The following is a 15,856-nucleotide window of genomic DNA, read 5'->3' on the forward strand; positions in this document are numbered from 1 at the left end:
ACTAGGTCAGACTGTGTCTTAGGCTAGGTTGGACTGTATCTTAGACTAGGTCAGACTGTGTCTTAGGCTAGGTTGGACTGTATCTTAGACTAGGTCAGACTGTGTCTTAGGCTAGGTTGGGCTGTATCTTAGACTAGGTCAGACTGTGTCTTAGGCTAGGTTGGACTGTATCTTAGACTAGGTCAGACTGTGTCTTAGGCTAGGTTGGACTGTATCTTAGGCTAGGTTGGACTGTATCTTAGGCTATGTTGGACTGTATCTTAGGCTAGGTTGGACTGTATCTTAGACTAGGTCAGACTGTGTCTTAGGCTAGGTTGGACTGTATCTTAGACTAGGTCAGACTGTATCTTAGACTAGGTCAGACTGTGTCTTAGGCTAGGTTGGACTGTATCTTAGACTAGGTCAGACTGTGTCTTAGGCTAGGTTGGACTGTATCTTAGGCTAGGTTGGACTGTATCTTAGGCTATGTTGGACTGTATCTTAGGCTAGGTTGGACTGTATCTTAGACTAGGTCAGACTGTGTCTTAGGCTAGGTTGGACTGTATCTTAGACCAGGTCAGACTGTGTCTTAGGCTAGGTTGGACTGTATCTTAGACTAGGTCAGACTGTGTCTTATGCTAGGTTGGACTGTATCTTAGACTAGGTCAGACTGTGTCTTAGGATAGGTTGGACTGTATCTTAGACTAGGTCAGACTGTGTCTTAGGCTAGGTTGGACTGTATCTTAGACAAGGTCAGACTGTGTCTTAGGCTAGGTTGGACTGTATCTTAGACTAGGTCAGACTGTGTCTTAGGCTAGGTTGGACTGTATCTTAGACTAGGTCAGGCTGTGTCTTAGGCTAGGTTGGACTGTATCTTAGACTAGGTCAGACTGTGTCTTAGGCTAGGTTGGACTGTATCTTAGGCTAGGTTGGACTGTATCTTAGGCTATGTTGGACTGTATCTTAGGCTAGGTTGGACTGTATCTTAGACTAGGTCAGACTGTGTCTTAGGCTAGGTTGGACTGTATCTTAGACTAGGTCAGACTGTGTCTTAGGCTAGGTTGGACTGTATCTTAGACTAGGTCAGACTGTGTCTTAGGCTAGGTTGGACTGTATCTTAGACTAGGTCAGACTGTGTCTTAGGCTAGGTTGGACTGTATCTTAGACTAGGTCAGACTGTGTCTTAGGCTAGGTTGGGCTGTATCTTAGACTAGGTCAGACTGTGTCTTAGGCTAGGTTGGACTGTATCTTAGACTAGGTCAGACTGTGTCTTAGGCTAGGTTGGACTGTATCTTAGGCTATGTTGGACTGTATCTTAGGCTAGGTTGGACTGTATCTTAGACTAGGTCAGACTGTGTCTTAGGCTAGGTTGGACTGTATCTTAGACTAGGTCAGACTGTATCTTAGACTAGGTCAGACTGTGTCTTAGGCTAGGTTGGACTGTATCTTAGACTAGGTCAGACTGTGTCTTAGGCTAGGTTGGACTGTATCTTAGGCTAGGTTGGACTGTATCTTAGGCTATGTTGGACTGTATCTTAGGCTAGGTTGGACTGTATCTTAGGCTATGTTGATTGTATCTTAGGCTAGGTTGGACTGTATCTTAGGCTAGGTTGGACTGTATCTTAGGCTAGGTCTGACTGTGTCTTAGGCTAGATTGGACTGTATCTTAGGCTAGGTTGGACTGTATCTTAGGCTAGGTCGGACTGTATCTTAGGCTAGGTCAGACTGTATCTTAGGCTAGGTCGGACTGTATCTTAGGCTAGGTTGGACTGTATCTTAGGCTAGGTTGGACTGTATCTTAGGCTATGTTGATTGTATCTTGGGCTAGGTTGACTGTATCCTAGGCTAGGTTGACTGTATCTTGGGCTAGGTTGACTGTATCTTAGATTAGGTTGACTGTATCTTAGGCTAGGTTGACTGTATCTTGGGCTAGGTTGACTGTATCCTAGGCTAGGTTGACTGTATCCTAGGCTAGGTTGACTATCTTGGGCTAAGTTGACTGTATCTTAGGCTAGGTTGACTGTATCCTAGGCTAGGTTGACTGTATCTTAGGCTAGGTTGACTGTATCCTAGGCTAGGTTGACTGTATCTTAGGCTAGGTTGACTGTATCTTAGGCTAGGTTGACTGTATCCTAGGCTAGGTTGACTGTATCTTAGGCTAGGTTGACTGTATCTTAGTCTAGGTTGACTGTATCTTAGGCTAGGTTGACTGTATCTTAGGCTAGGTTGACTGTATCTTAGGCTAGGTTGACTGTATCCTAGGCTAGGGTTACTGTATCTTAGGCTAGGTTGACTGTATCTTAGGCTAGGTTGACTGTATCTTAGGCTAGGTTGACTGTATCCTAGGCTAGGTTGACTGTATCTTAGGCTAGGTTGACTGTGTCTTAGTCTAGGTTGACTGTATCTTAGGCTAGGTTGAGGAGTGATATTGCCACTATGATGCATTTGTAAGAATACAGGAATGATGGTCGAAGACTAGGTTTCCAGTTCAGGATATTTATTAACTCATTAAAAAAGGCACCGCAAATGGACCCAGGAGCACATGGGGGATGGCGATATGGAATGGCTTGAAAGGCCAGTAGGTAAGGTTCTGGTCTGGAGGGAATACAAAGGGGACATGGATACAACACATTCACATACAAGACAAATTGTCAGAACTAAGGAGACATACAAAGTACAACATGCTAACCAAACATAAGACATGACCAATATCCATGGAACAAGATATACGCTATATTCAGATGAAGGAGGTATTCTAAGGAAAGTATAGCATCATATACATGCTCTGATTGGCAATACACGCTAGAAAGTTAGTGTTGGAACGCCCAGAACGGGGCGCCCGGCTCACACCCTGCTAACCCAGTTGACTTGGGGGATTATTCCGGGGGAATAATCAAATCCCCTCAGTGTCTCTCTGTCTGGGCTTGTCCAGCTTCTTGAGCTGGCTCACTGGTGATAAACAGACATGGGCAAACATGTAGCACTCTACTGGACGCAACCCATTTAGTAACTTAAGGCTCAGCGAGTAAGGAAATTACTTTAAGATGATATTATATTTGATTTGATTTCCCTCTTTTCATATTTGATTATTTTTGATCAGATTCTATTCTATTTGACTATTCCAGACAGGTGTGAAATCAGTGGGTTGACCTTCCTATGGTGTTGTGGTGTGTGTTGGTGTGTGTTTGTATATAGGCGTGTGTCATAGTTAGTGTTGAATGGGAGAGTTATTGTAAGGTGAAAGGCTTGAAGCCAACACTCATTTATCATTCCCCACCCGGTTACATGACTCAGAGCCTTTACTCACTGCTACTGGAGGTCTGTTGTGTTGTGTTTGTTAGGTCGCCACTTTATTACACTCAACACAGTCATTTATTCTGTTTGCGACTGTAATGCTATTGTGTCTGCCAGACTGTCTCTGCATTCAACAACACTAACCAAGTTTGGTGAGACAACGACATGTTGGCTGGAGCAGGAAGCAACTGCCAGACAACCAGCCAGTCAGGCCCCCAGCCAGGCAATGAGGCTACATTTGTTGCCTCTGTGTCTTCTCCTGTCCTGTCCTGACCTGCCCTGATTTGTCCTGTCATTATCTGACCTGACCTGTGTGCTGACCTGGCATTGACCTTTGACGTCTTGATCTCTGTGCAGTGTGCTGGAGAGGAGAACTGGGTGGACACCAGGACGGTGTACATCGGAAACAAGGAGCCCCCACCGGGAGCAGAGGCCTACATTCCCCAGAGGTACCCCGACAACCGTATCATCTCCTCCAAGGTGAGAACCACAACCATGCTACAACCACATTACAACCACATTATAACCACATTACAACCATGTTATAACCACATTACAACCACATTACAACCATGTTATAACCACATTACAACCATGTTACAACCACATTACAACCACGTTACAACCATGTTATAACCACATTACAACCATGTTACAACCACATTACAACCACGTTATAACCATGCTACAACCACATTACAACCACGTTATAACCACATTACAACCATGTTATAACCACATTACAACCATGTTACAACCACGTTACAACCACGTTATAACCACATTACAACCATGTTATAACCACATTACAACCATGCTACAACCACATTTCAACCATGTTATAACCACATTACAACCATGCTACAACCACATTACAACCACGTTATAACCACATTACAACCACGTTATAACCACGTTACAACCATATTATAACCACATTACAACCATGTTATAACCATTTGCTGTTGCTTCCCTTTCCCCAGTACACCTTCTGGAATTTTGTTCCGAAGAATTTGTTTGAGCAGTTTAGAAGAATTGCCAATTTCTACTTCCTCATCATATTTCTTGTCCAGGTCAGAGCTTGACTGGTAGATTCAATTTGAGTCAATTTAAGTTTTTTTTGGCAAGAAATATAAATCTGGCAAACGCAGAAGTTTCAGATAACAATAGATCATTCTCTCTTTCTCTCTTTCCGCCCTCTTCAGTTGATAATTGACACTCCCACCAGTCCCATCACCAGCGGACTACCTCTCTTCTTTGTCATCACTGTCACGGCCATCAAACAGGGCTATGAGGACTGGCTCAGGCACAAAGCAGACAATGCTATTAACCAGTGTCCTGTGCACGAGGTGCAGCATGGGAAGGTGATCAGGAAACAGAGTCGTAAGCTGAGGGTACGTATCATCCTACAGCTAAAAATGACCTGGGATCAAACCTGGGTTCTTTGGATCAGGGGTTGGGAAACTTTCTTGCTTCATGACCCAAAAATATACATTAATTTGGAGTCACGACCCACCATAAGGGTTGAGCAGAGGAAAAAATATACATTAATTTGGAGTCACGACCCACCATAAGGGTTGAGCAGAGGAAAAAATATACATTAATTTGGAGTCACGACCCACCATAAGGGTTGAGCAGAGGAAAAAATATACATTAATTTGGAGTCGCGACCCACCATAAGGGTTGAGCAGAGGAAAAAATATACATTCATTTGGAGTCACGACCCACCATAAGGGTTGAGCAGAGGAAAAAATATACATTAATTTGGAGTCGCGACCCACCATAAGGGTTGAGCAGAGAAAAAACATAAACAGACCAAAGATGAAGTACCAAATATCATTTTGGCAGCGGAGAGAACATTTTTCAATTTTAAAGCTAATTTCCTGCAATTCTACACATTTTGTCATGGAGCTAAGAGAAAGTTGTGCAATTTTTAAGCACATGTCCTGCATATTTTAACATGGCTAATGCTGTGTTCTTATGCTCAAAACATTCTAAAACAATCTATCTAGTTTTATTTTGTTGATTGTAAGTTCTCAAAGATTCTAGACTCTTATAAAATAAATATATATATATATATATGTCCATTATCTTTTCTACACACTTTCTAATTTGGTTTTAGTTGTTTACTTTCCAATTTTTTAAGTAAAATGTTTTGCAATGCACAACAAAGGTCATCCCGCTCTCAACCTGGACCCTCAGTGACCCACAAGTGGGTCCGACCCACAGTTTGGGAACCACTGCTTTAGACAACTCAAGACTGTGTTATCCTATTGAGCTAAAGACATCTCACGCCCTACCTTCCAACCCACCCATTCACCCTTCCTTCCTTCCTTCCTTCCTTCCTTCCTTCCTTCCTTCCTTCCTTCCTTCCTTCCTTCCTTCCTTCCTTCCTTCCTTCCTTCCTTCCTTCCTTCCTTCCTTACTTCCTTCCTTCCTTCCTTCCTTCCTTCCTTCCTTCCCTCTCTCCCAGGTGGGTGATGTGGTGCTGATCAAGGAAGATGAGACGTTCCCCTGTGACCTCATCCTTCTCTCCACCAGTAGGGAGGACGGGACATGTTTTGTCACCACAGCCAGTCTGGACGGGGAGTCCAGTCACAAGGTAACACTACACTCTGACTGAGAGAGAGGTTGAGGGAGATGGGAGAGGTGGCTGAGGCAGAGATAAGGAAATAATGGGATAGAGTTGAGGGAGAACAGAAGAGTGAAAGAGAGAGAGAGCGTGGGAGACAGGGGACAGAGAGGAAAGAGTGAGTGAGAGAGAGGGTATGAGTGTGTATGTGAGGGATATAGAGAGATGGAGCGAAATGGAGAGAGAGAGTTTGTATTCTGTTTCATTAGAGGGGTAGTGTGAGATGCGTCTTGGCTCGGTGTGTTCCTGATCTCGCTGTGACTCTCTCCATCCCTCCACAAAGACCTACTATGCTGTGCAGGACACTAAGGCCTTCATCACAGAGGAAGATTTTGATACTCTACAGGCTTCTATTGAATGTGAACAACCACAACCAGACCTCTACAAGTGAGTGACAACACTGCACACAACACTGCATCCAGACAATCAGAACTGGTTGTATAGAGAAAAACAACGCAAAACACACTAACTCACACATGCATTCCCTCTCTCCTTGGACAGATTCGTGGGACGAATCAATATTTATTCCGACAGAAACGAGCCCATCGCGAGGTAAATCCATACCCAGGAAATAGACTCCAAATTCAGGAAGTCATTGCTTGTGTGTTTGCACAAAAAAATATATATATATATATTTTCTAACAGAGAAGTGTGTTCTGTGTTTTCTTCAGGCCTTTAGGATCTGAGAACCTACTTCTCAGAGGGGCGACACTGAAAAACACACAGCACATATATGGTAAGACACTACACTGGGTGACCTTGTAATGACATCACTAATATAATCTAAAGACACTACACTGTGTGACTTTGTAATGACATCACTAATAGAATCTAAAGACACTACACTGGGTGACCTTGTAATGACATCACTAATAGAATCTAAAGACACTACACTGGGTGACCTTGTAATGACATCACTAATAGAATCTAAAGACACTACACTGGGTGACCTTGTAATGACATCACTAATAGAATCTAAAGACACTACACTGGGTGACCTTGTAATGACATCAGTTATAGAATCTAAAATGGATTCCTAGTTTTCATTCATATAATGGTTTTGGAATGTTTAGAGCATGGGTGTCAAACTCTGGCCCGTGGGCCAAATTTGGCCCGCGGGGTAATTATATTTGGCCCGCGAGACAATACCAAATTACTACTAGAGCTGGCCCGCCGGTATTATACAGCGCATTCACCACTAATACTACGAATCCCATAATGCTCTGCTGTTTTCGCACGCCAATCAGGACAGGACCCAGAAACGCTCTCTCCTCTGTGACAGTAGTCATAGCAACATAGACGCTACAACTGTCAGCGAGCTAACCCTTCCCAAAAATGGCGAAAAGAAAGGCAGAAAACAGGAGCTTTCTGGACAAGTGGGAGGCAGAATATCTGTTTACATATGTAAAAGACAAACCTGTTTGTCTTGTTTGTGGAGTCAACGTGGCTGTAAGTAAGGAGTACAACATTAGACGACACTATGAAACGAAACACCATGACAAATACAAGGACCTGGACATGACTCAAAGGAGCCAGAAAGTAGAGGAGATGAAAAGAAGTTTGGTTTCACAACAGAATATGTTTAAAAAAGCCACATCACAAAGCGAGGCTGCTGTAAAGGCTAGTTATATAGTGGCAGCAGAGATCGCAAAATCAGCCCGGCCCTTTAATGAGGGAGAGTTCATGAAAAAGTGCATGATGAAGGTTTGTGACCTCGTATGCCCAGAGAAAAAACAAGCATTTTCAAACGTGAGCCTGAGCAGGAACACAGTAGCTGATCGCACATGTGATCTTGCCACCAATCTGTATGACCAGCTGATGGAAAAGGAAAGAGATTTTGTTGCGTTCTCCCTCGCTGTGGATGAGAGCTGCGACGCATCTGATACTGCTCAGCTGTCAGTCTTCATCCGTGGAGTGGACTCAAATCTGTGTGTTACGGAGGAGCTATTAGGATTCAAATCAATGCATGGCACAACCACAGGAAAGGAAATCTTTGAGGAGGTTTCCAAATGTGTAACTGAAATAAAGCTGCCGTGGGATAAACTCGTTGGATTAAGGTGCGCCAGCGATGTGCGGTAAAAAGAGTGGACTGGTGGGCATGGTTCGGGAGAAGATGCGGGAAGAGAACTGTGCAGGTGAGCTAACTGTTTACCACTGCATCATACATCAGGAAGCACTGTGTGCCAAAGCCCTAAAGATGGAACATGTTATGACCACAGTAACACAGGTAGTTAACTTTATAAGAGCCAAAGGTCTAAATCACCGTCAGTTTAAATCTTTTCTGGAGGAGTGTGGTTCGGAATACGCAGACGTGCCGTATCACACAGAGGTGAGATGGCTAAGCAGAGGAAAAGTACTGAACAGATGTTTCGAGCTGCGTGAGGAAATATGTCAATTCCTGGAAACCAAAGGGAAGGATACAGCAGAGCTCCGGGAGCAAAAGTTCCTGTGTGAGCTGGCCTTTCTCTGTGACATCTCGAGCCATCTCGATGCGCTGAACCTGCAGCTTCAGGGGCGGGGGCGCATCATCACAGACATGTACGCTGCAGTGAGGGCCTTCAAAACTAAACTGTGCCTGTGGGAGAATCAGATGCTGCAAGGAAACCCTTGCCATTTTCCCTGCTGCCAATCCATAAAAGCGCAGATCTCTACCGCCGTGTTCCCATGCGCACAGTTTGCTGAAAAACTCAGTGTTCTCGCCGGCGATTTGCCGACTTCAATGCCCAGAAATGCAAGTTTGAACTGCTTAGTAATCCCTTCGCAGTTGATGTGGAAAATGCACCAACCAACATCCAAATGGAGCTGATTGAACTCCAGTGCAACGACACGCTGAAGTCAAAGTATGATGCTGTGGGCGCCGCACAGTTTCCACGGTTCATCCCTGACACAATGCCTCAGCTCCGCACCCAAGCTGCTCAGATGCTCTCCATGTTCGGCAGCACTTATCTATGCGAGCAACTTTTCTCCTCGATGAAGATGACCAAAACAACTCACAGGAGACGTCTGACTGATGAACATCTTCGCTCGATACTGAGGATTTCTTCAGCTCAGAGCTTGAGCCCAGACATTGATGAACTAGCATCCAAGAAGAGATGCCAGGTATCTGGCTTGGGCACATCAGATTAGACCAGTGTGCAATAATTAACGTTTTCTTTATGCACTTTTTCTTGCTACAAGGCATGGGCTTGAATGGTTGATTGATTTATTATCATTTTATTTGTCAAATTATTAGCCAGTGGAAAAAGTTTATTTTGGTATTTAAATCAGAAGGCTGCAAATAGAAAAGAGGCATACAATTTTTATTTAAATTTTATTTATTTAATAAATGAATGCCATTGATGTGTTTTTTCATTTGAAATTCGATTTTGCATGTCTCCACTATTAAATTATATATTGTATGGTAATAAGCGATGCTTGTTCCATATTCAATGTTAAAGCAAAACTTGTTTGGGTCCATATTAAAAGGTTAATTTGTTCAATGTTGGCCCGTGACTTTGTTCAGGTTTTACATTTTGGCCCACTGGGTATTTGAGTTTGACACCCCTGGTTTAGAGGTTCCTTTCCAAATCATTAAGTTCCTGTGTTCACACTGTGGGTTGCATATTGAGGCCAGCTGCTGAGGCCTGTACAGACCTGTATGAGTGAGAATATTGCTAACTGTCACGCAGGAATGCAGTCAGTACACTGCATGAGATGACATGACTGCAAGCCAAGTCTTATTATGAAATCAGATGAGTGTGATGGGAGTTGATTTCTCAGATAATTGTAGGACACCATGACAGTATTCAGTACCGACAGAGACTTGTCAGATCTGACTGATATTATTGTCATCGGGGCTGCATCTCAATATTACAGTGTTGTTCCCTTTCCTAGTCTCTTTCCTTCATCTTCACAGATGTGAAATGTCTCCCCAAGTTGACCCTCTGGTTTGTGTCTCCTAGCTGTTGCCATCTACACTGGTATGGAGACCAAGATGGCGCTCAACTACCAGTCCAAGTCCCAGAAACGCTCTGCAGTGGAGAAGTAAGGCCCACCAACATGGTTGTGTTTTCCACTTTATGATGCGTGTTTACCATGTTTCCAGACAGGTTCACTTAACGTTGATTGCCATCTAATTGCATCATATCCATTTCCCCATAAAGACCCGTTCAGACCGTCCACCGTTCCTGAAGAGATTCTAATGTCGTTTCCTCTTCCATCGGTCTCCCCTCCTCTCTGTCTCTCCCCTCCTCTCTGTCTCCCCTCCTCTCTGTCACCCCTCCTCTCTGTCTCTCCCCTCCTCCTCCCCTCTCTGTCTCTCTGTCTCTCCCTCCCCTCTCTGTCACCCCTCCTCTCACCCCCTCTGTCTCTCCCCCTCCTCTCTGTCACCTCTCTCTCTCTCCCCTCCCCTCTGTCTCTCCTCCCTCTCTGTCTCTCCTCCCCTCTCTGTCTCTCCTCCCCTCTCTGTCTCTCCTCCCCTCTCTGTCTCTCCTCCCCTCTCTGTCTCTCCCTCCTCTCTGTCTCTCCTCCCCTCTCTGTCTCTCCTCCCCTCTCTGTCACCCCTCTCTGTCTCCTCCCCTTCTGTCTCTCTCCCCCTCTCTGTCTCTCCCCCCTCTCTGTCTCTCCTCTCCCCTCCTCTCTGTCACTCTCCTCCCCTCTCTGTCTCTCCTCCCTCTCTGTCTCTCCCCCTCTCTGTCTCTCCCCTCCTCTCTCCCCCTCTCCTCCTCTCTGTCTCTCCCTGTCTCTCTCTCTCTGTCTCCCCCCCTCTCTGTCTCTCCCCTCTCTGTCTCTCCCCCCCTCTCTGTCTCTCCTCCCCCTCTCCTCTCTGTCTCTCATCCCCTCTCCTCCCCCTCCTCTCTGTCACCTCTCCCTCTGTCTCTCCTCCCCTCTCTGTCTCTCTCTCTCTGTCTCCCCTCTCCCCTCTCTGTCTCTCCTCCTCTCTGTCTCTCCTCCCTCTCTCTCCCCCCCCTCTCTGTCTCTCCTCCCCTCTCTGTCTCTCCCCCTCCTCTCTCTGTCACCTCTCCTCTCCCCCCCCCTCCTCTCTGTCTCTCCTCCCCTCTCTGTCTCTCCCCCTCCTCTCTGTCACCTCTCCTCTCACCCCCCCTCTGTCTCTCCTCCCCTCTCTGTCTCTCCTCCCTCTCTGTCTCTCACTCCCCTCTCTGTCTCTCCTCCCCTCTCTGTCACCCCCTCCCCTGTCTCTCTCTCCTCCCTCTCTGTCATCTCCCCCCCTCTCTGTCTCTCCTCCTGTCACCTCTCTGTCTCTCACCCCCTCTCTCTGTCTCTCCTCCCCCTCTCTGTCTCACCCTCCCTCTCTGTCTCTCCTCCCCTCTCTGTCTCCTCCCTCCTCCTCTCTCTGTCTCTCCCTCTCTGTCTCTCTCTGTCTCTCCTCCCCTCCTCCCTCTCTGTCTCTCCCTCCCCTCCTCTGTCTCTCCCCCCCTCCCTCCTCTCCCTCTCTGTCTCTCCTCCCTCTCTCTCTGTCCTCCTCTCTGTCTCTCCTCCCTCTCTGTCTCCCCCTCCCCTCTCTCTGTCTCTCCTCCCCTCTCTGTCTCTCCTCCCTCTCTGTCTCTCCTCCCCCTCTCTCCCTCCTCTCTGTCTCTCCTCCCCTCTCTGTCTCTCTCTCTGTCTCTCCTCCTCTGTCTCTCTCTCCTCCCCTCTCTGTCTCTCTCCCCTCCTCTCTGTCACCTCTCCTCTCACCCCCCTCTCTCCCCTCTCTGTCTCTCCCCCTCTCTGTCTCCCCCTCCCCTCTGTCTCTCTCACCCCCTCTCACCCCCTCTGTCTCTCTGTCTCTCCTCTCTGTCTCTCTCTGTCTCTCCTCCCCTCTCTGTCTCTCCTCCCCTCTCTGTCTCTCTGTCTCTCCTCCCTCCCCTCTCTGTCTCTCCTCCCCTCTCTCCCCTCCTCCTCTCTGTCTCTCATCCCCTCCCCTCTCTGTCTCTCCTCCCCTCTCTGTCTCTCCTCCCCTCTGTCTCCCCCCCTCTCTGTCTCTCCTCCTCTCTGTCTCTCCCTCCTCTCTCTGTCTCTCCTCTCTCCCCTCTGTCTCTCTCCCTCTCTGTCTCTCCCCTCTCTGTCTCTCCTCTGTCTCTCCTCTCCCTCTCTGTCTCTCCTCCTCTCTGTCTGTCTCTCCTCCCCTCTCTCCTCCCTCTCTCTCTCTCTCTCCTCTCTGTCTGTCTCTCCCCTCTCTGTCTCCTCTCTCCACTCTCTGTCCTCTCTCTGTCTCTCCTCCCCTCTCTGTCTCTCCTCCCCTCTCTGTCTCTCATCCCCTCTCTGTCTCCCCCTCCTCTCTGTCACCTCTCCTCTCACCCCCCTGTCTCTCCTCCCCTCTCTGTCTCTCCTCCCCTCTCTGTCTCTCCTCCCCTCTCTGTCTCTCTCTCCTCTCTGTCTCTCCTCCCCTCTCTGTCTCTCCCCCCTCTCTGTCACCTCTCCTCTCACCCCTCTCTGTCTCTCCTCCCCTCTCTGTCTCTCCTCCCTCTCTGTCTCTCCCCCTCTCTCTCTGTCTCCCTCTGTCTCTCTCTCCCTCTCTGTCTCTCCTCCCTCTCTGTCTCTCCTCCCCTCTCTCTGTCTCTCTGTCTCCCCCCCCCTCTGTCTCTCCTCCCCTCTCTGTCTCTCCTCCTCTCTGTCTCTCTCCCTCCTCTCTGTCTCTCTCTCTGTCTCTCCTCCCTCTCTGTCTCTCCTCCCCTGTCTCTCCTCCTCCTCTGTCACCCTCTCCTCTCTGTCTCTCTCTCCTCCTCTCTGTCTCTCTCCTCTCTGTCTCTCCTCTCCTCCCCCTCTCTGTCTCTGTCTCTCCCCCCCTCTCTGTCTCTCCTCCTCTCTGTCTCTCCTCCCCCCTCTGTCTCTCCTCCTCTCTGTCACTCCCTCTCTCCCTCTCTGTCTCTCCTCCCTCTCTGTCTCTCCCCTCCTCCTCTCTGTCTCCTCTCCTCTCCCCCTCCTCTGTCTCTCCTCCCTCTCTGTCTCTCCTCCCCTCTCTGTCTCTCTCCCTCTCTGTCTCTCCTCCCCTCCTCTCTGTCACCTCTCCTCTCTGTCTCTCACCCCCTCTCTGTCTCTCCTCTCCCTCTCTGTCTCTCCTCCCTCTCTGTCTCTCCTCCCCTCTCTGTCTCTCTCTCCTCTCTGTCTCTCCTCCCCTCTCTGTCTCTCCCCCTCCTCTCTGTCACCTCTCCTCTCACCCCCCCTCTCTGTCTCTCTCCCTCTCTGTCTCTCCTCCCCTCTCTGTCTCTCCCTCTGTCTCTCCTCTCACCCCCTCTCTGTCTCTCCTCCCCTGTCTCTCCCCTCCTCTCTGTCTGTCTCTCCCCCCTCTCTGTCCCCTCTCTGTCTCTCCTCCCCTCTCTGTCTCCCTCCCCTCTCTGTCTCTCCTCCCTCTCTCCTCTCACCTCTCTCTCTCTCCCCTGTCTCTCCTCCTCTCTGTCTCTCCTCCCTCTCTGTCTCTCTCCCCCTCTCTGTCACCTCTCCCCTCTCACCCCCTCTCTGTCTCCCCCTCTCTGTCTCTCCTCCCCTCTCTGTCTCTCCCCCTGTCTGTCACCTCTCCTCTCTGTCACCCCCCTCTCTGTCTCCCCCCTCTCTCTCTCCCCCTCCTCTCTGTCTCTCCTCCCCCCCTCTCTGTCTCTCTGTCTCCCTCTGTCTCTCCTCTCTCTCTGTCTCTCCTCCCTCTCTGTCTCTCCTCCCTCTCTGTCTCTCATCCCTCTCTGTCTCTCCCCCTCCTGTCTCTCCTCCTCTCCTCTCACCCCCTCTGTCTCTCCTCCTGTCTCTCCTCCCTCTCTGTCTCTCCTCCCTCTCTGTGTCTCTCCCCCTCTCTGTCTCTCTCCCTCTCTGTCTCCTCCTCCTGTCTCTCCTCCCTCACCCCCTCTCTGTCTCTCCCCCCCTCTCTGTCTCTCCTCCCCTCTCTGTCTCTCCTCCCCTCCTGTCTCTCTCTCCCCTCTCTCTCTGTCTCTCCTCCCTCTCTCTGTCTCTCCTCCCCTCTCTGTCATCTCTCCCCCTCCTCTCTGTCACCTCTCCTCTCAACCCCCCTCTCTGTCTCTCCTCCCCTCTCTGTCTCTCCTCCCCTCTCTGTCTCTCTCCCCTCTCTGTCTCCCCCTCTGTCACCTCTCATCTCCCCCCCTCTCTGTCTCTCCCCTCCTGTCTCTCCTCCCCTCTCTGTCTCTCCTCCCCTCTCTGTCTCTCCTCCCTCTCTGTCTCTCCTCCTCTCTGTCTCTCATCCCCCCCCCTCTCTGTCTCTCCTCCCCTCTCTCCTCCCTCTGTCACCTCTCCTCTCTGTCTCTCTCCTCCTCTCTGTCTCTCCTCCCCCTCTGTCCCCCCCTCTCTGTCTCTCCTCCCTCTCTGTCTCTCCTCCCCCCTCTGTCTCTCCTCCCCCTCTCTCCTCTCTCTGTCTCCCCTCCTCTCTGTCTCTCCTCCCTCTCTGTCTCTCCCTCTCCTCCTCTGTCTCCTCTCTGTCTCTCCTCCTCCTCTCTGTCTCTCCCCTCCTCTCTGTCACCTCTCCTCTCACCCCCCTCTGTCTCTCCTCCCTCCTGTCTCTCCTCCCCTCTCTGTCTCTCCCCTCTCTGTCTCTCCTCCCCTCTCTGTCTCTCCTCCTCTCTGTCTCTCCTCCCCTCTCTCACCTCTCCTCTCTCTCTCTCCCCCCTCTCTGTCTCTCCCTCTCTGTCTCTCCTCCCCCTCTGTCTCTCCTCCTCTCCTCCTCTCTGTCTCTCCCCCCCTCTCCCCTCTCTCTGTCTCTCCCCTCTCTGTCTCTCCTCCCTCTCCTCCTCTGTCTCTCTCTCCCTCTCTCTGTCTCTCCTCCCCTCTCTGTCTCTCCTCCCTCTCTGTCACCTCTCTGTCTCTCACCCCCCCTCTCTGTCTCTCCTCCTCTCTGTCTCTCCTCCCCCTCTGTCTCTCCTGTCTCTCTCTGTCTCTCCTCCCCTCTCTGTCTCTCCTCCCTCTCTGTCTCTCCCCTGTCTCTCCTCCCCTCTCTGTCTCTCCCCCCTCTGTCTCTCCTCCCCTCTCTGTCTCTCCTCCCCTCTCTCCCTCACCTCATCCCTCTCTGTCTCTCCCCCCTCTCTGTCTCTCCTCCCCTCTCTGTCTCTCCTCCCCTCTCTCTCTCCCCCCTCTCTGTCTCTCCTCCCCTCTCTGTCTCTCCTCCCCTCTCTGTCTCTCCTCCCCTCTCTGTCTCTCTCTCCTCTCTCTGTCTCTCCTCCCCCCTCTCTGTCTCTCTCTCTCTCCTCCCCCTCTGTCTCTCCCTCTCCTCTCTCTGTCACTCTCCTCCTCTCCTCCCTCTGTCTCTCCCCCCTCTGTCTCTCCTCCTCCTCTCTGTCTCTCCCCCCCTCTGTCTCTCCTCCCTCTCTGTCTCTCCTCTCCCCCCTCTCTGTCTCTCCTCCCCTCTGTCTCTCTCCCCCTCTCTGTCTCTCCTCCCCTCTCTGTCTCTCCTCCCCCTCTCTGTCTCTCTGTCTCCCTGTCTCTCTGTCTCTCCTCCCCCCCCTCTCTCTCTCTCCTCCCCCCTCTGTCTCTCTGTCACCTCACTCTCTGTCTCTCTCCCCCTCTCTGTCTCTCCTCCCCTCTCTGTCTCTCCTCCCTCTCCCTGTCTCTCTCCCTCTCTGTCTCTCCTCCCCTCTCTGTCTCTCCCCTCTCTGTCTCTCCCTCCCCTCTGTCTCTCCTCTCTGTCACCTCTCTGTCTCTCCTCCCCTCTCCCCTCTCTGTCTCTCCTCCCCCTCTCTCCCTCTCTCTCCCCTCTCTGTCTCTCCTCCCCTCTCTGTCCTCCCTCTCTCCCCTCCTCTCTGTCACCTCTCCTCTCACCCCCCTCTCTGTCTCTCCTCCCCTCCTGTCTCTCCCCTCCTCTGTCTGTCTCTCCTCCTCTCTCTCCTCCCCTCTGTCTCTCCTCCCCTCTCTGTCTCTCCTCCCCTCTCTCTGTCTCTCTCTCTCCCCCTCTCCTCTCCTCCCCTCTCTGTCTCTCCTCCCCTCTCTGTCTCTCCCTCCTCTCTGTCTCCCCCCCTCTCTCTCTCCTCCCCTCTCTGTCTC

General features: G+C 50.0%; 1 protein-coding gene across 1 annotated transcript in view; it reads left to right on the forward strand.

Moving 5' to 3' along the window:
- Positions 1 to 15,856, forward strand: part of LOC115124834 (phospholipid-transporting ATPase IH-like) — a 143,758-nt gene that overhangs the window by 52,605 nt on the left and 75,297 nt on the right. The window contains exons 2-9 of the mRNA XM_065024410.1: positions 3,631 to 3,753; positions 4,257 to 4,346; positions 4,479 to 4,667; positions 5,747 to 5,875; positions 6,189 to 6,292; positions 6,407 to 6,457; positions 6,577 to 6,641; positions 9,847 to 9,928. Of these exons, the coding sequence (XP_064880482.1) occupies positions 3,631 to 3,753; positions 4,257 to 4,346; positions 4,479 to 4,667; positions 5,747 to 5,875; positions 6,189 to 6,292; positions 6,407 to 6,457; positions 6,577 to 6,641; positions 9,847 to 9,928 (833 nt within the window). The remainder of the gene's footprint in view (positions 1 to 3,630; positions 3,754 to 4,256; positions 4,347 to 4,478; positions 4,668 to 5,746; positions 5,876 to 6,188; positions 6,293 to 6,406; positions 6,458 to 6,576; positions 6,642 to 9,846; positions 9,929 to 15,856) is intronic.

Source organism: Oncorhynchus nerka, linkage group LG2, assembly GCF_034236695.1.
Source record: "Oncorhynchus nerka isolate Pitt River linkage group LG2, Oner_Uvic_2.0, whole genome shotgun sequence".
NCBI classification, from domain to species: domain Eukaryota; kingdom Metazoa; phylum Chordata; class Actinopteri; order Salmoniformes; family Salmonidae; genus Oncorhynchus; species Oncorhynchus nerka.